General features: G+C 36.2%; 4 protein-coding genes across 6 annotated transcripts; 1 reads left to right on the plus strand and 3 right to left on the minus strand.

Moving 5' to 3' along the window:
* The first annotated feature begins 2,919 nt into the window (after positions 1-2,919).
* On the plus strand, positions 2,920-5,065 carry LOC110706914 (pentatricopeptide repeat-containing protein At2g33760-like). The gene has a single exon (XM_021884904.1). It carries the CDS (start codon positions 3,008-3,010, stop codon positions 4,757-4,759), a length of 1,752 nt encoding a protein of 583 aa, XP_021740596.1. The 5' UTR covers positions 2,920-3,007; the 3' UTR covers positions 4,760-5,065.
* Positions 5,066-5,155: 90 nt separating this feature from the next.
* Positions 5,156-8,470, minus strand: LOC110706913. Its single transcript, XM_021884903.1, has one exon. It carries the CDS (start codon positions 8,358-8,360, stop codon positions 5,562-5,564), a length of 2,799 nt encoding a protein of 932 aa, XP_021740595.1. The 5' UTR covers positions 8,361-8,470; the 3' UTR covers positions 5,156-5,561.
* A 2,221-nt stretch (positions 8,471-10,691) lies between these two features.
* Positions 10,692-18,945, minus strand: LOC110706915 (probable ubiquitin-conjugating enzyme E2 24). Of its 3 annotated transcripts, none has more exons than XM_021884907.1 (9): positions 18,579-18,945; positions 16,712-17,683; positions 15,146-16,509; positions 14,524-14,655; positions 13,219-13,662; positions 13,045-13,108; positions 12,795-12,934; positions 11,436-11,747; positions 10,692-11,235 (listed from the first exon to the last, which is right to left on the minus strand). In XM_021884907.1, exons 3-9 carry the CDS (start codon positions 16,496-16,498, stop codon positions 11,005-11,007), a joined length of 2,676 nt encoding a protein of 891 aa, XP_021740599.1. In that variant the 5' UTR covers positions 16,499-16,509; positions 16,712-17,683; positions 18,579-18,945; the 3' UTR covers positions 10,692-11,004. The 3 variants fall into 3 exon arrangements, with proteins under 3 accessions (XP_021740599.1, XP_021740598.1, XP_021740597.1); XM_021884906.1 differs by having other exon boundaries at positions 15,146-16,587; XM_021884905.1 differs by having other exon boundaries at positions 15,146-17,683.
* Positions 18,946-22,034: 3,089 nt separating this feature from the next.
* On the minus strand, positions 22,035-22,946 carry LOC110706771 (uncharacterized mitochondrial protein AtMg00810-like). The gene is made up of 2 exons (XM_021884723.1): positions 22,815-22,946; positions 22,035-22,478 (listed from the first exon to the last, which is right to left on the minus strand). The coding sequence occupies exons 1-2, from the start codon at positions 22,944-22,946 to the stop codon at positions 22,035-22,037; spliced, it is 576 nt and encodes a 191-aa protein (XP_021740415.1).
* Positions 22,947-23,822: the final 876 nt, after the last annotated feature.

A 23,822-nucleotide genomic window follows, 5' to 3' on the forward strand; every position in this document is an offset into this window, starting at 1 on the left:
CAAGCATGGCATGAACTCAGAAATTTATGCTTTATAACAGTAGTGATATATCTATCCCTCCTCATCACTTACTCTATTTAAGAGCTTATAAATATTCAATCGTAAGTTCATAGTATTGCTTTTGAAAAAGTGAAAATAGTACTTTTAGGACATCATGCGATAGTGTGAGCAATTATTTACTCTGGATAAAAGGAATTGTCTACTTTGACTTTCACATGCTTCAGCAGCTCTGAATTATTCACTTTTGTTCTGTGTGTTGCATTGCATAAGTTTGATAGAGAGAAATAATGGATGTTTTTACTTCTGCTAGCGTTTGTTTTGCTTGAACTTTTCTCTTTCTTACGTCAACTCATATTGAGTGCAAATAGATTGTAGAAACCCATGTCTTCAAGAATGTTTCTCTTTTACAGTCACTCTGCTGGCTTGGATTTGCTTAACTACGGCTCTTCTGGTTTTGCATTTCTCGAATTTCACAGCTTATTTTGAGTACATTTCATCAGTATATATAATTATTTTCTCTTCTAAATATTAAAGTTCTTCATTCAAATTAGTTGTGGTTATGGCTCTGTAATTCTGCAAAGAGAGGTAAAAGTAGTAAATTGTATTGCATACTTGGGAAAGAAGAGGACGATTATTTGAACTTTTGTCTAAAGAGCTTTAGTCATAACTGTAAATGTCTTCTTAGATTCTCTCGTTGCCCTTGATAGTAGCAGCATATAAGATTCTTTATGTTTCTCCCATCATTCAGGCCTTCCTATGGCTTGCTTAAGCAATAGTAAGAGGCTCCAATGTGGTGATTCTACTAAATTCAACCTCATGCTTACAATTAACACACAGGCAGCTTACAGCTACCTTTAAGGTCTATCCTTAAGGTGATTAGCAGAAGTCATGTTCTGCGGTTGTTTCAGTGTGAAGTTGAATGTTATTATAAGAGTATATATATAATTGCATTGGAGACTTCTCTGCTTCTTATGGCTTCAAATGATTGACAAGCCGTTGCTGAAGGAGCAGCGGCAATTACTGGCTGAACACAGCATGCTGATTACCAATTGTCAACAAGTGTCTTCTTGTTCCTGAGTAAAGCAGCTATGGATAACATTGGCTCTTGCAGGATATTGTGGGAAAAAATGAATGCGTGCTATTCAAATGAGGCAATTAATTGTGCATGTTTTGCCTGTTGTGTTGCCTTGTCTGATGGATAACAAAGTGGTGCATAATCTGCATCCCAGTTAACCTCGTTCGGTTGTTCCCATATACATTCTGCACAGGAGATTTATGGGAGATACTGCACAAAGTTTAAAAGTTGCTGCAGTATTTTGGAATCGATACAATTTCTACTATCGGAACAGCTGCTTAGTATTTGAATATTTATGTTAGGATTTGCCAAGATTCAGTATCTAATCACATCTAACCTGTGTTGCATCATAGATAAAAACTTTGAGAAGAGGTTCTAAAACCTGGCATAAGTTTCATAAATGTATTCAGTAATTAGTATTGTGTGTGCCTACCTGCATTAAGTTCGTTTTGGTTACAATTTGATTTTTTGCTCAAAGGGTTTGTAATGTAAATGCATGGAATTGTGAAATGATTGTTGGGGGATCAGTCTAGTATTGATAGCCAAGATCCCCACCAGAACTTGTCGGCGAGTAAACGCTCACCTGGTTGCATCTGAGCTGTTAACTAGTGTTGGACATCTGCCTTTTCTGGTGAGCTACAACCACATGGGATTTATAACAATTATGAAAGGAGAAGAATGCAAAACGAGTATATTTGCAACCTTATTTTGTGGCTATCATGCCAAACTTTTCGTTTATGAGGTTAAATCTGTTGTATCTTATAGTTTCATCAATCACAATTTTATTACTCCCTCCGCACGAGGTTATCTGCAACAAAGGACAATATTTTGGATTTCTAGACAAAAATTTTAGGGGAGTTTTAATTGAGTTTTGGTGGGTTTTAATTAATGAGAGAGAAAGGTAAAAGTACAAAATTACCCATATGATGATATATATAAACTAAACATTTAAGTGTTGAAAAATAAGGTTATATTTGGTAGTAGTGTGAACACAAATATTTGTAGTGGGTTTTAGGTAGTGGGTAATAGGTGGTGGAGGGGACCACTAACCAAAAAAGTGGGTAATAGTGGGTAATTAATAGTTAAATATAACCCAAAAAGGAAAGAAAAAAATTTGTTGCAAATAATATAGAGCACCCATTTTAGGTAAATGTTGCAGATAATTACGGGCGGAGGGAGTATGACAATTTTAGTTGCAAAATTTTATACTCGTAGAATATACCAAGTACATGTTATGCAAACTGAATCATTTGAAAACACTCAGCCTTGTATACTATACGTAGTATTTTGCTGGTTCGGTCAATAACTTTTTTTTTTTTTTTGGATTTTTTGGTTGGCTTTGGCTTCTTAACTCGATCAAATAATTATTGTTATCATGAGTAGAACACTAAGATAGTACATACATATTGCTATTATTTTTCAATTGCTGAAACGAGCTTACTAGTCAACATTTTATACAAAAACCGATTAACCTAGTCCCTAATATTTTCAATCACGAACTAACAACCAACAAATTCTCCCTCCATCCGAATTTAGCTGTAGACTTGTAGGTAAGAATACTACTCGTAATCACAGGTTGACCCGTGTCATAGCCACCAAGGTAATAAGGTATCATGCAAATTTGAGAATATTTAACATCGGGGCAATGGGGCTTAATATAATCTTACCAACCTTTATACTCTATACTTCCTCCGTTCCAGTAATATTGCAACACATGGATAAAATTACACATTCCAAATCACATACTCCGTAGTTGATATTGTGAAAGTATTTTATGAGACGAATCTAACAAGATTCCACATGACTATGTATGATTTATATTATATGGTCAAATAAAAGTCATATAGTGCAAAAGTCCAATTATTGCAATATTATTACAACGGAATAAGAATAATTTAAGCCACTTTCTCTCTCTTTCACGGCCGATCTTCCATGGACAAAACAAATCACTCTCAATCATCACCATTATCAGCCTATCAAGCTCTACAACGAGCAGGCCCTCGTCTGAAACAGCTCAAGCAAGTGCACGCCCACCTTATCACCACTGGAGCTCACCGCAGCTTATCCCTCCTCACTAAGCTCGCCATTTTAGCTTGTTCTTCTCGCTCCTCCATTGCTTATGCTAAAAAGCTTTCTCTCTCCATTCCAAACCCAGATTCCTATCTCTTCAACTCCCTCATTCGAATCTCCTCCAAACTTGGTCTCTTATGCGATGCCGTTTTCTTCTACCAGCGTATGATTTTCTCTCTCATCCCCCCTTCAAACTACACTTTCACTTCTTTGATAAAATCTTGCTCTGTTGTTTCTGCCTTCAAGTTGGGTAAATCTGTGCATTCATATGCTGTGGTTAATGGGTTTGTTTCAGATTGTTTTGTTCAGGCTTCTTTGGTTGCTTTCTATGGGAAATGTGGTGAGGTTAAGGTTGCACGTAAGGTGTTTGATAAAATGCTTCAGAGAAGTATTGTTGCTTGGAATGCCATGATTTCTGGGTATGAGCAAAATGGGTTTCCTAAGGATGCTGTGGATTTGTTTAATTTGATGAGGAATTCTGGTGTTGATCCTGATTCGGCTACTTTTGTTGGGGTTTTATCGGCTTGTGCTCAGTTGGGTGCACTTGAGTTAGGTTCTTGGGTTCATGAGTACATTGTTGATCATGGGTTTGAGTTGAATGTTGTTCTTGGGACTGCATTGATAAACATGTATGGTAGATGTGGGAATGTGAGAAAAGGGAGGGAAGTTTTCGACGTAATGAGAGAGAAGAATGTTGTGGCATGGACCGCGATGATATCAGGATACGGAATTCATGGCTATGGTAAAGAAGCTATGGAGATTTATAATCTAATGCAATGTAATGGACCATCGCCTAATGACGTTACTTTTGTGGCTATGCTATCAGCTTGTGCTCATGCAGGTATGGTAAGTGAAGGGGGGGCAGTATTTTCGAGCATGATAAGTGATTATGGTGTGGTGCCTGGAACCGAGCATCATGTTTGTATGGTTGATTTGCTCGGGAGAGCTGGGTTACTCAACGAGGCATACGATTATACTCGGGGGCTGAAAAGGCCAAGTCCTGCGATTTGGACTGCAATGCTTGGAGCTTGCAAGATGCACAAAAATTTTGATTTGGCAGTTGAAGCTGCAGAGAAACTCTTAGCTATTGAGCCAGACAATCCAGGGCATTATGTTATGTTATCGAATGTGTATGCATTGGCTGGTAAGATGGAGAGAGTAGAGAAAATTAGGAATGTAATGATCAGAAAACGCTTGAAGAAGCATGTTGGTTATAGCACAATAGAGGTTGATCAAAGGACTTATTTGTTTAGCATGGGAGACAAGTCCAATTCTGTAACCAGTGAGATATATGAGTACTTGGATGATCTGATGAGGAAGATCAGTGAAGTTGGCTATGTCTCAGCACAAGAGTCGGTCCTTCACGAGTTGGAAGAAGAAGAGCGAGAGTATGCTCTTCGATACCATAGTGAGAAGCTCGCACTAGCATTTGGGTTGTTGAAGGCTAAAAAGGAGTCTGTAATTAGAATTGTGAAGAATTTGAGAATGTGTGAGGACTGTCATTTAGCAATTAAGTTTATCTCTAGTGTTACTAATCGAGAAATTATAGTTCGTGACAAACTTCGTTTTCACCATTTTAAAGATGGATCATGCTCTTGTGCTGATTATTGGTAACACAGTGATCAATGGCAACCTTCTATTAATTTGTGACTCGTGAGTGAAATAGTCTTATTTTCTGGAATGAGCTTTTGACAATGCTAATGGACCTTGAATGGGTTACTAAGGAAAACGACCAACGGACCAATCTAAAAAATGTGGCATTTCTTCCTGTAGACGAGGAATATTTCCTCCTGGAAAAGACTATTTTTAACCCAACATCTAGGATTCTAGGATCGTTAATATCTTCCAATTACATATTAGTTAAAATTATGAAAATTAATATAGTTAACACTCTCATTGAGACAAGACTCCACATGACTAAGTTTCTTGCGAGTGTTTTTTGCTTCCAATCAAGCAACATCAAAGAGAAAGCAGGAGTAGTAACTAATAAGCACATCCGAGAAGATGGAATACTACATAAATAAGCAGCTAGATATTTCATACTTGTAAGTTGTAACATATACTGTTTGATCTAAATACTCACAATTCAAGTGGACAACAAGCAGTCCTGGTATGACACAGCAAGTTTTCAAAGAGACTGTCATTGCCTCTAAAAATTGTCAAACAAACATCCAAAAAGGTGAGAAAGCTATCCAAATAATAGAATTCATTACTCCCATCTCACATTATGTTACTGGGAAGCAGTTTCATACCAGACTTTGCCTTGGTATTCAGGAATTTCAGGACTGTACCAAATTCAATTGCATCTAGCGTAACCAGAGCAGACATGTTTTCCCAACAACAGGGGCCGAGGGTAAAAAAATTAATGGTGCACGATAAGCTTTTATGGGCATTGCTTTGAATCACCTATTCCCTCCTACAGCCCCACAGGCACTTTTTCATATTGTACGGTCTTGCTAAATCTCTTCGGAATAACCCACCTTCCACCAAGCCACTGCTGCAAGAAGATAAGGACGACAAACAGCAAGCCAAGACATGAAATTAGGATATCCCATGTAGTGGAATAAAAATTCATTCCTGGGTCTGCATAAATGTACCATGGGTCAAAGCTCCATGACGAACTATGAGCCCTGAACAGATCATAAGCATGTGGCAGCAGTCGAACAACTGTGGTCCCAAGATAATATGGAACAGCAAGAGCCCTCTCCTTAGAATCAGAGAGCACGTTGAAGATAATTTGAGGGAGAAGAAAGGCATCTAGAATGAAACCAGCATATGACTTCACATCATGCCAGAATGGAAGGGAAGGGTTTGATTTTAAATTAATATGCTGATATGGTACAGTATGTGAACCCCTCAATAGTAGTATAAGCCAAGCAATCAGAGCCCCTACTGCATATAAAGGCAAAGTGTAATAAATAACCTTCTTTTCGCTTTCCCACATTGTTTTCTGGCTGTCTTCCTCACCAGCTCTAGCAGACCATGTTAATTGTAGAAGACGGAATTCTAGAAGAAATGCAACCATGGTTATAACCCTGACTAAAACTTCATTCACCTCAAGCCATCCGCCACTTCCAACAAGCACAGTTCTCTTGCTGGTACTGGACAAGAAAAATGCTTCCATATTCAAAAGCAAGGGAATCATATGTCCCAAGGTTATCACTATGAGCATTACAAGTGAAATATATGGAAGGGCATTTGGATTCCTCTTAACATGGAATAGCTGCAACCCGACAAAGACGCATGCTAAAGTGTTGGAAATCAAAACCATAGCAATCTCGAAATCCATCCTCCAAAAAGCACTTTTTACTTGGAACTTTGTCAGTGAAGTAGCTGAAAGATCCAGATGGTCAAAGTAGAGAGGATCTATGGTGTCACGTTTGCTTTCAATAGTTCCCTTGACCATGTCTTTAACATTTGAATCACGAGGAGGAAACTGAATGTTGACAAAAGTATCACAGTCAAGTATACTTGCATTTAGGGGAGCATTGCCATCATTTTTAAGATTCCAACAGCCTACCATACAAAGGCGTCCAGCATCAGTATCATAAATCCCTTCAGCAGATATTCGTATTGTATCGTTAATAGTGAATGATCTACCCCCCACCTTAAACTCGTCTTTAGGGGTAAAAGTTATCCGATAGGCAATATTTAGAAAGCCATGGTAGCTATTATTCACAGCAGACTTTGGAATCGGTATTAGGCGTGAATGGAAATATGGATAAATATTTTGCACAAAACGATCACCAACAAACACAGGATAGGCCTTGCCCCAGGCCCGTTTACCCTTGGTATTCTTGACTTCCATGTCAAATTTCATATCTTGGGAATAGGGATCAGGGAAACTCTTTCCTTTTTGCTTACTGCCTTTCTTTTCTGCACAAAATTTCTGGGCTCTATCAATTTCAGTATACTTATATTTCATGTCTGGAAGTGCAGCTCTCCTAGTTCCAGAAGCACGAATCTCAATTCTATCAAAGTATCCTGGTTCATCTGCACTCTTGATGCTCCAAACATGCCCGGTAATTACACCCGTATCTCTAATGGACAAAGTATCCGCAAATGTAAAATTCACCCTAACCGAGCAATCACCAATTGTAGCATTCAAAGGCTCATTCGTGAAATTCAAAATCCGGCAAGCAGCAAAGAAAAGCTGACCCTTTCCTACATTCCACAATCCCTCAGCAACCAACGTCCTATTAGGGTCCAATGGCTGTCTATAACCATTCCGAATATCACTAACATTCGAAAAACCAAAGGAAACCCGAACCATCTTTGGCCCCGAACAGTCAATTTCATTCAATGACATAAACTTAGGCAAAAACCCAAGAATTCCATCAATCCTGCTACAATTTCTACCATCACAATCAGTCTCATACTCCAACTCAAAATTATCCTCTAAGCTTGCAAATTGATAACAATTCCCAAATTTCCTCCCCCCATTTACCAAAGACTTACCATCATTATTATCATTATTACTAACATTATCAACATCATCCTTAATCAATGTAAAAGCATAGTTCATCTTAGAAAAACTCATAATAGAAATCGGCTTAAAATAACCATCACCACCCTCAGAATCCAAACTCTCCAAAGTCCCAGTAATCAAACTAGTATTAACAACAGCAGAATTAGGATAAATAGACTTAAAAACAGCATCAAAATGACGAATATTACCATTAATCACACGCGTTGAAGCTGATCCCACCATACAAAGCTGCCCAGAAGCCGAATCCCAAAACCCAGATAGCTGAAACCTCACATTCCTGGAAGGAACTCGAAGCCGAGGACCGCCATGAACACTGATCAAATTCCTCGAGTCCCGAAATCGAGCCCAATTGATTCTAACAAGCAATGATGATTGAATTTTGAAAACCCCAGATGAGGAGGTATTGAAAACGGTTTGTGGGATGAGATTTGCGGTGATCTGGGAATTGGGTCCGAGGAATTGATCGCCATTGATGACGTAAGCACTGTAGAAGGCAGGAACTTGGGCGGTGAAGAAAGGGTGAGTTGGCGTTGACTCAGGAATGAGTTGACCGCAGTGGTCGGAGTAAGGGATTGAATAAGTGCGGAAAGAAGAAGAAGAAGAGATTTGGTAGCAGAAGGTTTGAGTGAAGAAAATGGTTGTTACAGAGAGAAAGAGGAGAGAGATTGAAGAGAGAGAAAGCTTAGTAGTGGAGAAGAAGAAGAAGAATGGAGGAAGAGTGTCCATTGTTTGTTGTTTGAGTAGACTCTGATTTAAGGGTTTTGGTTTGATTTATACTCATTTGGTAGTTTGTACAACTATTTTCAATATCATACGATTCATACCGTATTTGACCCGGCAAACAATAAAATACTCCGTATTGATGTTTCATTAGTTAGGAAGTAATTATCGAGTTTTATTTAAAAATCTTACTAACCAAGAGTCCAGGATGTTAGATAAATAATTACCCCGTAATATATTATTCAAATAGTATTAAGTTCGGAATGCATAAAAAAATCACGTTTTAATTAGTGTAATTAACATTAATTTTACTTTAATATTTCCACATTTAATTCTCTTATCTAACGTCTCTGGGGCACTGGTTAGCTTTTGTATTATTTTAATCACTTTGTTATGTAATTTTATTTTCCGGGCTTTACCCTTCATTTGCACAAAAAAAGAGGTTAGCAAGTAGTTTTGAGTTTAATTTTCTTTACAACATTGGAATTTTTGTGATGTTCATACAAACTTTTTTGACTGTTTGTTGTTTATACTGTATTGTTAGATTCATCTCGATATACTGAGTTTCTTGACCACGGTTTGTAGCTTAATATCTCTCTCTCTTTTTTTTTTTTTTTTTTTTTTTTTTTTGAGGCAAAGCTTAATCTCTTTCTTGCTTTTAATAAAATGGGCTTGACACCTGCACCCAAAAAAAAAAAAAAAACTATATTATAACTCACTTGTCTTAGTAGGTCGTTCGGATTGGGTATAGTTTAGATCAGTTCCTAGTTATATGAAGGTGATGGGCTATGTAGTTTGGTTCCAAATTATATCTTGGTTAAGTATAATATGATCTTCACAAATTTGTATATGTGGCTGGCCCCATCGTGTGACCGGAGTTACTTTAGGGGTTACTCAGTCGGTTAGGGATTACTTATTCTTGGGTTACTCAGTCGGTTAGCGTGTTTTTTTGTGTGTGAGTAACCCCTGACCGACCGAGTAACCCCTAGATAAGTAACCCCTGATCGACCGAGTAACCCCTGAATAAGTAACCCCAGCCACACAGAAAAAACACCGTATTATCTTTCTCTATCGAAAGATTATCCCATCTTAGGTAGTATTATGTACTTATGTAGAGATTAAATTAATACTCCATATAAAAAGAAGGAAAATGTTATACCTAGCCTTTAGGGCTACATATAAGCATTAAATACATACTAGAAAATTGTATAAATTTAGGAAATTATAAAAATATAAACACTAATTACATTGATTTACACGTGTTTTTGTCATGAATTCCTAATTTTATACTATTTTCAAGAATGTAATTAATGCTTATATGTAGCCCTTACATATAGCATTACCCTAAAAAGAATAGAGCAATCTCTTAAAAACAAACTTAAAAAAAATGGTCAGTTTAAACTCACAAGTTTTTAGTTGTAGATTTTGATTTATTTGTAGGTGTTTGTTTTATGTTGATTTGGGTAGTCCACGTCTCCCAAGCATAGTTCTCAGGATCGAGATCCTACTTGGATCAAAAAGGGGTGATAGGATCGGATCGGTAAAATCGGATCGTAAAGATCGTAAGATTCTACAAAAACTCGTAAAAGGGGTGATTAAAGATTATAATAATATTTATTACATGTGATTCGGGGTTAAATTGATGCTAAAACCAATAATTTTGAAATGATTAGTCATGTTTAAGACAGTAATCCAAAAAATAATTTAGAATACAAAATAATCTAAAAATCTAGTAGGATCGGATAGGATCGTGTAGGATCGTAGGATAAGCGATCCTACCATAACTTGGGCTGATATTCCTCACCATTTAGTTGATTTGAAGGATCGGGTGGGATCAGTGGGATTGTACGATCCTATCGATCCTACTATGATCCCACCTTAATTGTGATTTTGCTAACGATCCGGATCGTTTGGTAAGATCCAACGATCTGGATCGCGATTCTAACACCAATGCTCCCAATATGGGCAATTTTTAAGGAATTGGGATTTGGGAAGCATAAATTACTTTATTATACTTCGTAATAAGTAAATCAAGCAATTTAGTCTCAATTTTTTATAGTATAGATTGAGGTTAAAAGTCCAAGTCTAGTTTGTGTAATCAATTTTGAGGTGATTTAGTCAAGAGTAGTCTCTAATCCCAATTCATTATTCTCAAAATCCCAATGAAAACGTAATCATACAAATCTCCCAAAATTGCATTAATTGTTGAGGTCCCTTATGAGTCGTCTCAACTTTTGAAATGTCAACATTTTGACAATCAGTGGCTTAGTGCTTCATAGGCCACCAAAAGTTCTTGAGAAAGTGCTTACTAAAATGAAGAATAATTAGAGGCACAAGTAATGTAAAGCATACACTAATATTCTTACATTTCACACTTCAAATCGTAAATTACAATTAGATCAAACAAAAACATTATTGATGCTTTCACAACATATCATACATTTGGCAAGTACACAGACAGAAGTAAACTTCACAAATACACTCTACAATCTTTTCATTTCATTCACCTATTTTACACCAACTTCCAATCAAATCCCGTGGAACGCGAACAAAAAAAATACATTTCTATTTTACACATTGTACACACGATGACTTTAACACCGTGAGATAGTGCCAGTGGCCAACACAGTGATCTATTATCACTGGCTCTTTATTTCTCTGGCTCGATAAACTGGTTGCAATCGATTCCTTTGTCAGAAAAGGCTTGCACAAGCTTGGGGAAGAGTTTAGCTAGCATAATCTTGAAGCCCATTGAATTACCCTTTTCATTTTCAACTTTGGTACAGAAGCCAATAGGTGCCCCCTTCATATAAGACTTGCAAGCTGATAGAATATGCTGAGAACGTCTTTCAAAGTGCTCCTCGACCAGTTCTTCAAAATGCTGCCAATTGCAGTATTTAATCATGCTTAGAGTTATACAACTGACAAGTTTACACTTAGAATGAAAATTATAAATTTTTTAACAAAATTATACAAGTAAAAGATTTGAAAAACATGAATTTATCACTGCAAGCCAGTTCCATGAGTATACATGTCAAAATTTTGAAATTCATACTTGAAACTCTGAAGTGATCATCATACCTTGGGTGGCCTTCGTAAGTGGTATAACATAGATTTGCATGTACCCAAATATGCATTTTCATTGTAGCTGACAGAGTTCTTCTCTCCCTCTATTCTTCCTATCTGTTCGTCATACCCTGCCTCATTAAAATAAGGCTTTGCATTTAGCACAAGGGCTTGAAGAGAGAGAAGAACTTGAAGAATAGTCGAGCTTCCTGGATTCCACACTTCAGATCCTGTGCCAGTCCATGTGTTGAGGAGGCTGAGACACACCTTTCCTGATTCGTAAAGGTTTGGATTGAGACGCAAACCACCAGAGTGGTAATGCACCATCTGTGTCATATTACAAAATGTAACGTTGTATCAAATTCTCCTCACGTCATTTAAGAAACTTTTCATTACATAATCAATCGAAATTCTCCAATTTACCCTTTGTTTTCAAACCCAAATCTGATTTTGTGAGAATTAGGCCATAATATTTTCACTAATACTTCTGAGCTTATTGACCCTTACTATTAGTTGTAGAATGGAACTAGTCATAACTTATTGGACGTGAAAAATACTTCGTACTTTCTTTAAAAAATGAGTAGAACAAGGCCTTAATGATAAATATACTAATTATGTTTGATTGCAGGCGTGTTAGACCTAGCAATCCCGACCCAGACCCGATGACCCGACCTATGACCTGAAAATGACCCAAATACAACGACCCGAAACCCGAAATTGACCCGACCCGACCCATACCCGACCAGAAAATAGAGCTGACCCGATCCTGACCCAACACTCGAATTGACCCGACCCGAAGTTGACCCGATCCGAAATTGACCCGAATTGTTTGACCTGAACAAACCCGATACTCAAAATTGAACCGAACAAACCCGATACTCAAAATTGAACCGAATAGACCCAATACTCGAAATGTCCCGAACTAAAATTACCTTATAATTGAACTAAAAATGTCTGGTGCCAAAAATAATTTAAATTGTTCATGTTCTGTAGCCACACTCATAAACCGAATTGATAGTTCTTATTATAACAATAATAAAATATAAAATTATTGATTTGAGCTAAATCCACAAATTAAATGGAACAACCCGAACATGACCTGAACATACTTGACCCAACCCAAAATCGACCCGATCCGTACCCAAAATGACCCGACCGACCCATTCCCGAATGTTAACTGACCCGACCCGACCCGAAATTGACCCGACCTGTACCCGACCCCGCACGACCCATTTGCCAGGTCTAAGGCGTGTCATGTTGCACAATGCCACGGTCACACCCACCACACCATCACTTAAATTTGTGAGCAAACTACTGGGTTTGGCATTCTTTGCCTATTTTTAAATTAAGGACTACAAGAGTGAAAACACTTACAGGAGGTACTAGAGGATAATCAGCAGGAAGCAATATATCAAAGAAGAAAAGGCCATCATGGTAGGGAGTTCCAGGAGCACCAACAATGGCTGCACGAATCAAATCCATTCTTTCCTCATAAATCCGAACATAGATTGTTTCTGCTTTGGTAAAAGTATTCTTATCAGTACAAGAGCAGGAAAAGAGGATTGTACAAGCGTTATGCAATACAAAAGAAGCAATTAAAAAAAAAAAAACAATCTGGTTTTACCTGGAAGGTCTTTCTCTAGAGTGCTCCATTCCTGCTGAATCTTCTTCAGCCAACCTTTTTTCTTCTGCAGAAAGCAATTGAAAGACATGATCACTTATTTACGCAAATCAATCCTTCCTTTCAAGGTGATACGTTAAACTACTTAAGCTCCTAGAAAAAGCTATATATACTTGCCTGAGATGCTGCTCCCTTGCCATCTGCATCAGCAAAGTGATGGCCAGAGCAATCACCTACAATGTCGAACTGTTTAAACTGCCTTACACTTTTAGATTTAGCTACAGACAGTAGTTCCATATTCTCTGAGTTCTTTTCAACTTTCTGTATCAGATCTATGCTCCCATAAGCATCAAAGTCACTGAACTCCATGGTGTGGTTATCTGGGTCAATGTCACAAGACTCGATGATGTCTTCCTCCTCAAAACTTCCAATATTACTTTCACCGATTGCATGGGAACATGACAGGTGTTGTGGTAGGGATGTTAAACCATGTGGTCTGAAGAAATTTTCAGCAATACTAGTAAAGAGCCCCATTGCAGCTTGAGAAAGGCTGAAGAAGCGGGAACTCCTATGGTCGGTTTGACAATTTACAGCATCAATACCAGAGTTTTCTGATGAATCCTAAACATGGACAGACTTCAAATCATCAAACATAGCTCTGGTGCAGATCATAAACTTTTTTTTTTTTTTCAGGTACAAGTGCAACAAAATGAGTAACAGAACATCAGCTTATAAAGACCCAAATCAACTCAAGAACTCATCATTAAGATTAAAAAAAAAAAAACGTGAAATTGATATGTAGCACTACAGTCGCTGGCCTTTATATATCTTACAAATAGTTCAGAGTTTACATAAATTAAGCATTCACATTAAGGATGAAAAATGAATTCAAAGTAAGGCCCTGTTCACTTCACCTTATTTTTGCTGATCAGAAAATAATTTTACTGAACACAAATTATTTTTGCTGAACTGAAATTATTTATACTGATTCTCTATCATATTTCTTCTTTAAAGTTACTGATTTTTACTGAATTAGAATTATTTTTATTGAATTGAAGTTATTTTTACTAAACTGAAATTATTTTTACTAAATTGAAATTAAATTTACTGAATATTATTTTTTTAAGGTGAAGTGAACAGAGCCTAAGTGCGAAAGAGGTGAGCATCATTGGTTCATTCTCAACAAAAAGTAAGGTGATCTTGAGAGGTTAGCAGTGAACAAAAATCATAGAGTGGAAGAGCTGTCCAATCATGGGGTTTGTGCTCTTTAGTTTCTAATTATGGGGTTGACCTTATTAGCTTTTCTGTCATCATAGGAATAAGATTGCGCATATACGACCTACCCTACCCACCTATGTTATAGCCTGTTTAGAGTCATTGTGTTGAAGCCATGTTGATGAATGAATATTACCAGAGCACAACAGAGACACGAAAGTACATCTAAGCAATTGTAGGGTCTAGGGAGAGAATAGAAGTATTCACCTGATTGTTCACAGATTGTTTCTCATAGTCAGCCATCTCATCACTGAATTCAGCAACATTTCCTTCTGGAAAATTATGAGTTGCAACTGATCCATCATCCTTTTCCATGCGAAGTATCTTATAAGGAGCAACCTAAAAACAATAAAACAGCAAGGTGCCATGAACATTAAATTGATGGTGGAAAACATTCCCTTTTAAATGGAAAATTTAAGGGCATCTGCAACATTATCTTCTTAAATCAGAGTAGCATCACCCTATCTGTCAAACCCATTGGAGCAGTTTCACTTACAAAATCATATAACGCTGACACCTAAACCGGGAGAATTTTACGAAAAATGATTGGATATTTCAATCATCTGATAGAGAAAGCATGAAAGGGTTCTCCTGTTTCGTTAGCTTAGAGGCCCTCATAGGCATGAAATCTAGCACATATACTAATGTTAACTAAAAACACCATTGTCATAATTTCAATAATTTTTAACTCAAAACTCAATGCATGCAGCAGACTTCCAAATCACAAATTTTTTGAGTTCAAAGTAACCAGCTTCAAACCCATCAGTCTACACGATTACAAGTAGAAATCGAGTAATACATACAACAAGCAGATCAAAGAAATGCATACCTTTTCTGTGACTCCACTAGCCCATTCAACCTTAATATATCCATTGTCGAAGCCAACAACACAGCCGATAAAGGATAGGAAATGTTTCCTCTGGGTTTCACTCAATTCAACATTACGGTTGTCACTTCCCAATGTAGTCCAATTTTCCCTGCTCATCTTGTTCAAATGATCAGCATTCTTTTCTGACAGGAACACAATGTCACCAAGGTTAAAGGAGAAATCAGGGTGCTCAACCAATTCATAAGCGCTCACAGTCTCTTCCATTTTCCATTCATTGACATCTTTAGGAACACTGCCAGTGGTTTCCCATTTCACCTTGACAGTCCTCTCATTTGCATCCACACATTTAACAACCCCCCATCTTTGACTTACTGGTGCAACTAGATCATCAGAACTAGTCTTCTCCAAAACAAATTGTTCAGGAAAAAAATCATGAGCATTTAGAACACATACAGGGAAGAGAGTTTGTGAATCCAACCCCAGTGAGCAACTACCATCTTGCCACATGACATCTACTTTGATTTTATTCTTTACAATTGAAAAAATCTCTTCAAAATGTGAATACGAGTCACTTTTCTGCAATCCAGTTTCTGATGGAAGGACACACCAGTCACCAAGTTGCCAGTTAGCATGTGAGATGTACGATAACATGGTCAAATTTTTGGGATATTGCAAACGGGTTGGAGGAGGTAAAGTCATGCAAACACCAACCATAGCAGAGGAAATCCAGTCAATGTATGCAAGTCCAACTTCAACAGAAAAAACAGTCCCCTCGTGTTGATTCTTTTTGGACCTCCCACATAACCATCCAGTAGATTTTGACCCAGTAGGGTGACTAAAACTTACTCTCTGTCCAGGGTGATAGGGATAGAGTGAATCATCGTGTAAATTGGGAGAAAGCGGCAACAACTGTGCTTGGTCAGTTGCCATGATTTCACACTTAGTTCCATCATCAAACACAATACCAACATTGTCAACCACTCTCTCCACTCTTCCAAGCCATGGACCATGAATCACATAATCCCCAACCAAAATGGACCGCATCCTTGACAGTTTTTCGGAAATGACATCTTTTATGACTTCACCAAAAACATTTTCCAAATCAACAAACATTTTGATATTCACTATTTTACCCATTTGTCCAGATGGATTTCCTGTGGAGCGCACAATATCCCCATGCGTGAACCCTCTCTCAAATGAGAGGAAATTATCTATTTTCTCAATGCTGTCTTCAAGATTGGACAAGATACTCTGAGCGTGTCCGCTGTAGATGGAAAATATATCATCTTGATCATCACTGCTGGTCTCACTGAAACTCTCAACATCAGAATCACCAAACAGTTCCATTGCCATGATCCTTGTTGCTGTATGAGCACCATATAAAATCATAACACATTAATATATGAGCTGGAAACATTAGATGACAGGTTTCTCACTGCAACCTTTCAAAGAAATAGAGGGATATAAATTCAGGTCAAAAGGTGAATATTATTGCAAACACCACAATCTCATATGAAGTTTCCAATTTTCACATAAGCTATAGAAGATACGACTGAGATACTTAACTCTAGATTTAGTAGGGGCTGATCTTCTTGAGCAAAATGTTCAGTCAATTGGTGCTGCAAAAATAATGTATTTCTCAAAGTGACCGGATGATAGTACGTTCTAGTAAATTTGCTTCCTTTGTGGAGAGCAAGAGATAGGTATCTCCGACCGGAGATAGTATGCCAAAGGAGATTTGCCCCCAAGGATAATAAGAGTCGATTTACGACTCCTACAGCCAAAGGAGATTTTCCCAACAAAAGGGACTAAAGTTGCCAAAGGAGATTTGCCCAACAAATTGGACTTAATGTTGCCAGAGGAGATTTGCTCAATAAAATGGACTGAACTTTTCCAAAGGAGATTTGCCTAAGGAATGATTTTTTTTTTTTTTTTTTTGGGAGGAAGGATAAGTCTACTCAACAACAAAGAGAAAACTATGAGTACGATATTTTCAACACTATATTCTCTAACGAATAAGGAGAAGGAACAAAAATGTCGAAAGAAATATGCCCTATAGCTGGGATAGAAGACAGGAAAACAGATAGGAGTGGTAACCACTAAGTCAGCAGATGAAGACCTCTCTTACAGATATTGCACTGCAAAAAGTTAACTGAATTGTATTTTGCCAAAGGAGATTTGCCCTAATGAGCTAAGTTTATTTTTGTTTAAATCTATGCTTTTCGAAGCACAGATTATATTGCCAAAGGAGATTTATCCGGGAGAGCTAGCTATGTAGCTGATGAACTTAGATACTGATGTTCTAGTTTTCAACCAGAACTATATTGCCAAAGGAGATTTGCCCCCAAAGGCAGTCAATACATCCGCAGAATCTGCACTGTTAGAGAAGATCCGCTCACTGCCACTTGCCTCGACTGATAAGACACCTGAATAACTACTGCGATTTTTCCCTGTAGAATAATTTGCTGACACTGAGCATTTAACACTTTAGCCCTTAACAAAACAGCCACAGCAACCAGTTCAGAAATTCCTTTTTACCTGTCAAAATACAATTGTTATTGTTTTTATTTTTAGAAACTATCAAATTTAGCTGCTAGCTAGAAATAAACAAAAAAAATAAAAGTAGCAAATAGTCACATCAGTTTCAAACATATTTAGAAATGTAATGAAAAAGTTGCTTATTTGCACATACATAATTATCTATCATTGTTCATAAGAAATTTAAACAAGTTTAAACTTGCCATTTTTACACATCTGAATTTTCAAATTGCAACAACAATATTAACAAGAAATATGCAGCTTGAAATTTAAATTGATAAACTCAACCAAAAATACAAAAAATTGTTCCTCATAATCAATTTGTTGTCTAAAGGCAGATTCACAGTTCTAATTGACAACAAGTGTAAAAACAGGTAAGAATTATGCATTTTTAGGTATTGAAGTGATTGAAAACAAGTTCAAAGCAGATTTAGAGCTAAAAGTTACTAGAATTAAAGTAGCTTGATTTCTAGAATTTTATTTTGCAATAAAAGGTAGGCCTTTCTCCAGTTATACAAATTTCCTAAAAGCCTGCTACTCTCCCACTTTCTGAATCACATAACAAAGGATCATTTGAATCAACCCTTAATTTCGACTAGGTTAGTTGGTTAAAGTAGGAATCCAAGAGGCCAAGGCTCGGGGTTGAATTCCGTCTACATCACTCATTGTCACTGCCCTATACACGCCAAAAATTACAAACCTTAATCTTTGCCTCTTTGACATCAAAACAAGAATTTTCCTAACAACCTCAGAAATTCAAACTATGTAAAGATTATAAAGTGAAGAAAAAGTGAAAAACTCAGAACAATGAATCCAAACAAACACACCCACATCATATTATCAAGAAATTCACACAACATAATGAAAATTAAAAAGTAAAAATACAGAAAGTTACCTGTTTTAACTTTCATGAAAAAATCCCAAAAAAAAAGTGACAAATTGATGCTAAAAAAATCCCAGAAATTTCTTAACAGAAAAGGCTGAATAAATTATTGAAACCCAGATGATGATTTGTCTGTTTGCTCATAAATTTCCCTCACTTTTTCCTTAAAAATAATCTTCTGGGCAAAAGAGGAAGAAAGAAAGCAGGAAAAGCTGGGGAGTTTAGAGAGGACCATCAGCAGCTCCTCCCCAAAAATCACCCTTCATGTTTTCATAATTCAACATCTCACAATTTGCAGAATTTTCTCTCTCCTCTGTATTTGGTTGGTAATAGAGTATAGTATGAACTCCCAAGTATTTAGAAATGGATGATAAATAGTACGAGTGGGAAACTCACAAAGTATATACCAACTGGATCTCCCTGTCACAAGGTCAATCGTCACCAATCATTATCTTATTTATCTATTGCTATTATCCGGAAAAAATTACACTCAGTTACACAAACTTTAATGAATTAAGACTATATAATTATGAGTAGGGGTGCTTATCGAACGAGTCGATCACGAGTTAAGGGGTGCTCAACTCGAATTTTTTTTTTTCATGTGTTTAAATTGTGTTTGTAATGTTTTGAGCTAATAAAATCTGCTCGACTCGTGCTCGTTAAAATTTCAAGTCGAGTATCTCACGATCTGCTCGTTAAAGTTTTGACCCTTCTAAAATTCCAGGCCTTTATTGTTTTAGTCCACTTTATATAGTTTTCTTTTATTTATTTTATTTATTATTAAAGATTTACTTTTTTTTTTGATAATATAAATTAACTTTTATTAAGTGTTAAATTTATGCATAGTAATAACTTTGTTTGTAAACTCTATATCAATAAAATAAAAAAACATTATCGAGTTGCTCACGATCTTATCGAGTCGAGTTAGAGCTTGCTCAACTCGTGCTCGTTAACATCACGCCATTATGCTCAATAGGTAACAAAAGGCCATTACGAAGAGGTAAAGCCTCTGCTAATTAACAGGGAAGAATTGTACTACGTTACATAATTAACACTCCTCAATAAATAAAAACAAGTATTATTTTAAAAAAAACGTATAAAGCTTTAAGATTGATTAAAGAAAAAATAAAAGAAAAATCAACTACAATTTAGTAAATTTACAACTTTACAAGTACGTCCATTATACAATCTAAAAACTTTATTGGCTGATATCATTGTATGCTAAGAAAAACATGGTTTGTATTATAACATCATACATAATCTCATGATGATCTGACCTATATTTAGCTTTGCAATTGCTTGAAGAGTCACCATAATATAACATCACATATATGAAATTATGGACATTAATCTTGTTTGAAAAGGCACTTGCATGAGTTGCATCATATAAACATCCAAAGCAACTTTTAATTTAATTTGCTAATGAAAATGACAAATATCCAATAAAAATTTTCATACAACTGTAGTTAATTGTTGTTAATGGTTCTGTTTTTTTTTCATTGATTAAAAATCTGTGCACTTTTTGGTTGTATAAAGGGAGCTGAGCCATTAAAAGTAGGGTATTTTTAAGTGATTCGAACCCAAATCTTATCGCGTCGATCAACATTTGTTCTATTATTTACGGAGCTAACGAACATAATCTTAGACATATTGAGTCTATTGACCTAGCAAACATAACCAAATTCAATATGACCAGAACTAGAACGATCTAACCATCACATCTTAATTTGACACCTCTACCTAGAGGGAAAAACATGCATTTGAGTAAATGTAATAATATATACAGAGTAGCATATTTATTAATTAAGAACAAACTACATACATGACTAACTAATTAATTAAGTTTTGACGGAATGATCTATATATGTATGCAGTATATAATAGCCTAATTTACAATTGGGTATCAATGTATCACATCAATGTTACATTTTATACCCATCTTCAACGACATTATTGTCATTGTAACGTGTAAGGGATGAACGATATTTTGTAATGAAATAGATAATATGTAAAGAAAAATAAAAGAGATACTAATGTGATGATTAAAATTAGTTAGATAGAAAGAAGATATGCATAAAGAGGAGTATACATTGCAATAAATATAATTTTTTTTTTTTTATAAAACAGAAAACGTTGCAATATCTAAAGGACGGATGAAGTATAATGTTCATGACTATTCGATAAAAAACCGATAATATAAGTATGTTTCCTTAAAGTTATTAATATGCACCATGAGAGGTCCTACCCCATGTTCTCAACGAATTAGAAGTAGCTTAATTAAAATGTAGAGAGACACCCAAAAAAATTGGACCACTTTGCTTGCACAACGACTTCTTTCTTTATCTTTATAAAAAAAGAGAGAACTTTGTAGATTTGAGCAAATCCACGACCCTTTTCTTTATATTACATCCAGTAATTAAAAGGAAAAGTAATAGGTTTAATGTGATCATACCCCAACTTTCATTTGTCTTTTTGAAACAATTATATTCTCTACTTAAAATATTGGATATTATATGTCGTGGTTTGTTTAAGGGAAGTTGTTTATGTTCCAAACCAAGTCAGTTTTTGGGTTTAGAGGTTCACCGTACAATACAATTAGGGCACCATTATCATCATATTGTAAACACCGGCTATTCATGAGGGATGAACATTGGTTGCTTTAGTTTTATATTAAATCAATTTTATAAGCTATACAAGATATTTATTGCGCATTGATTTACACCCCATTGGCGAATCTTGGATAAAAAATATATACAATTATTAAGTTTTGAACCTTCAACCTCATAAATGGCTCAAAAAATTTATTTATGATTTGGTCTCAACCTGTAACACCCCGAGCCCACAATAAGAGTGTAGGTCGTCATCCCAGTCAAGCACACATATTATATAATCTCTTAGCATATATATGTACATCTCCATAAAAAAAAAAGGGTGCACTTTACATATTGTTATTTGTTAATATGTATGATACATCAAATTTTTTTAAATCAACTTGTTAAGAATTAAGAAAGGCGAAATGTCTTCTTTCATAGCAAGAATGGAACCACCTAATTAATACGTAATTAACTATATAAAATTTACGTAGATTATAATTTATGTCTTGGTTGTGAAACACCGGTCCATTCTTGAGCAGGAGCATGATTGACCAAGCCAATCCTTGAGCTCAAAAATCTGTGTTGATCAGACCTCAGAGGTTTTGTCATGATATCTGCTAATTGAAGAGCAGATTTAACATGTTGCACATTTTCTCTTATGTAGTGTACATCAATTTTCTGACTTTTACTTCTCATGTGCTTTGTTTTCTCATGAAAACAAGGATTCTCAACAATGTGTTGTGTTGAAACATTATCACAATATAGTGTGATTGGAGTAGGAACAACAATATCCAATTCAGATAAAAGCCTCTCCAACCAGACTAATTCATTTGCAGTGTGGCTCATGCTTCTATATTCAGCCTATGTGGAACTCTTAGACACCACTTTTTGTTTCTTGGTTTTCCAAGAAATCAGAGAATTTCCCAGGAGAACACAATAACCTGAATTGAAGGCAAGAATCAAGACAAGTACCCCAATCTGCATCACTATATGTTGTCAAAATGAAGATGGAATTTGCAGGATAGAACAGGCCCAGATTGAGAGTCCCTTTAAGATATTTCAAGATGTGAATAGCAGCATCAAAGTGAGGAAGCCTTAGTTCACACAAAAATTGACTCAATTGCTGTACCACATAAGAAATATCAGGTCTGGTCATATTAAGATACAGAAGTTTACCAATCAGCCTTCTGTACACCTCTAGATCAGATAACAACTCACCATCATCCTTGCTCAGTTGCAAACCCTTAGACATAAGAAAAGGAGCTGGAACACAATTCTCCATGTTCTGATCCCTTAACAAGTCTAAAATATACTTTCTCTAGTTTAAGAGAATACCAAAAGCAAATCTTAATACTTCATTTCCCAGAAAATACTTCAATTCACCTAAATCTTTGATAGTAAAAGCACTGTGAAGACCAGCTTTCAGATCATTAATCAACTTACTATCATTCCCAAATCAACTTACTATCATTCCCAGTAATGAGAAGATCATCAACATAGGCCACAACAACTACAAAAGAACTATTCTTCTTCAAAACAAACAATGAATAATCTTGTTTCGACTGAATAAAACCCCAATCTACAAGATATTTGCTTAACTCTTTATTCCAGATGCTTGTTTGAGACCATATAGAGACCTCTTAAGCTTGCAAACTTGACCTAGTTTTGCCTTAGTATACCCAGGATGAGGTGTCATGTACATTTCCTCATCAAGAAAACCATGCAAAAAAGCATTGTTGATGTCAAGTTGCTGAATATCCCAGTTGTTTACACCAGCAATGGCCATAACTACCCTACTGTAGTCAACTTAGCAACATGAGTGAATGTATGCTTGTAGTCCTTACCAGAAATCTGTCTATCACCCCTTGCAACCAACCTGCCTTTGCACCTTTCAACATCACCATTTGGCTTGAACTTGGTCTTATAGACCCATTTACAGCCTATTGCCCTTTTACTAGGTGGTAACTCAGTAAGATCCCAAGTATCATTGGCTTCCAGAGCCTGAATTTCCTTATCCATAGTCTCCACCCATTCTGGATGCTCCTTAGCTTGTTTTTAAGAGGAAGGCTTATAAGCAGCCAACACATTAGACAAACTATGCAAAGAATCAGGTTGTAAATGAGCAAGAGTAGGCTCACTGCAAACATTGAAAGAAAGAGAAGGATCATAACAAGCTTGTTCTATGTTTTTGCGTTTAGGAAGAGATAGTACAAAATCTTTGTACTTAGATGGCATAACAGAAGGTCTAGTAGATGCCCTGATAGGGATTTGAGCCTCAGAATTTTTAGAACCAGAATCAGAAGAACTATGATCAGAAGAAAGAACAGGATTGAGAGGAATAGAAGCAGAATCTGACAAAGAGAAAGGTGAAGAAGAATCAGAAGAATTTGGAGAAAAAGGGAAAGATGAATGAGAAGAATTTGTTGGTTGAAAAGAAGGAAAACGAGAAGAATCAAGAAAAATCGAGAGAAATTAGGAAGAATTCGAGCTCCATAGCTCTGATACCATGAACAAAGTGTAAATCTTCTGTAGTTTGATTCCAGAAAGTGCAGGAAGAAATATGAAGAAGAGAGAAATTGAGGAAGAGTAAACTAGAGAGAGAAAGTTAGGAAGAAACTTTATTGAAGAGAATTTATGATCTTACACAAATTAGAGCTCATCT

Source organism: Chenopodium quinoa, unplaced genomic scaffold (assembly GCF_001683475.1).
Source record: "Chenopodium quinoa cultivar QQ74 unplaced genomic scaffold, ASM168347v1, whole genome shotgun sequence".
NCBI classification, from domain to species: Eukaryota; Viridiplantae; Streptophyta; class Magnoliopsida; order Caryophyllales; family Amaranthaceae; genus Chenopodium; species Chenopodium quinoa.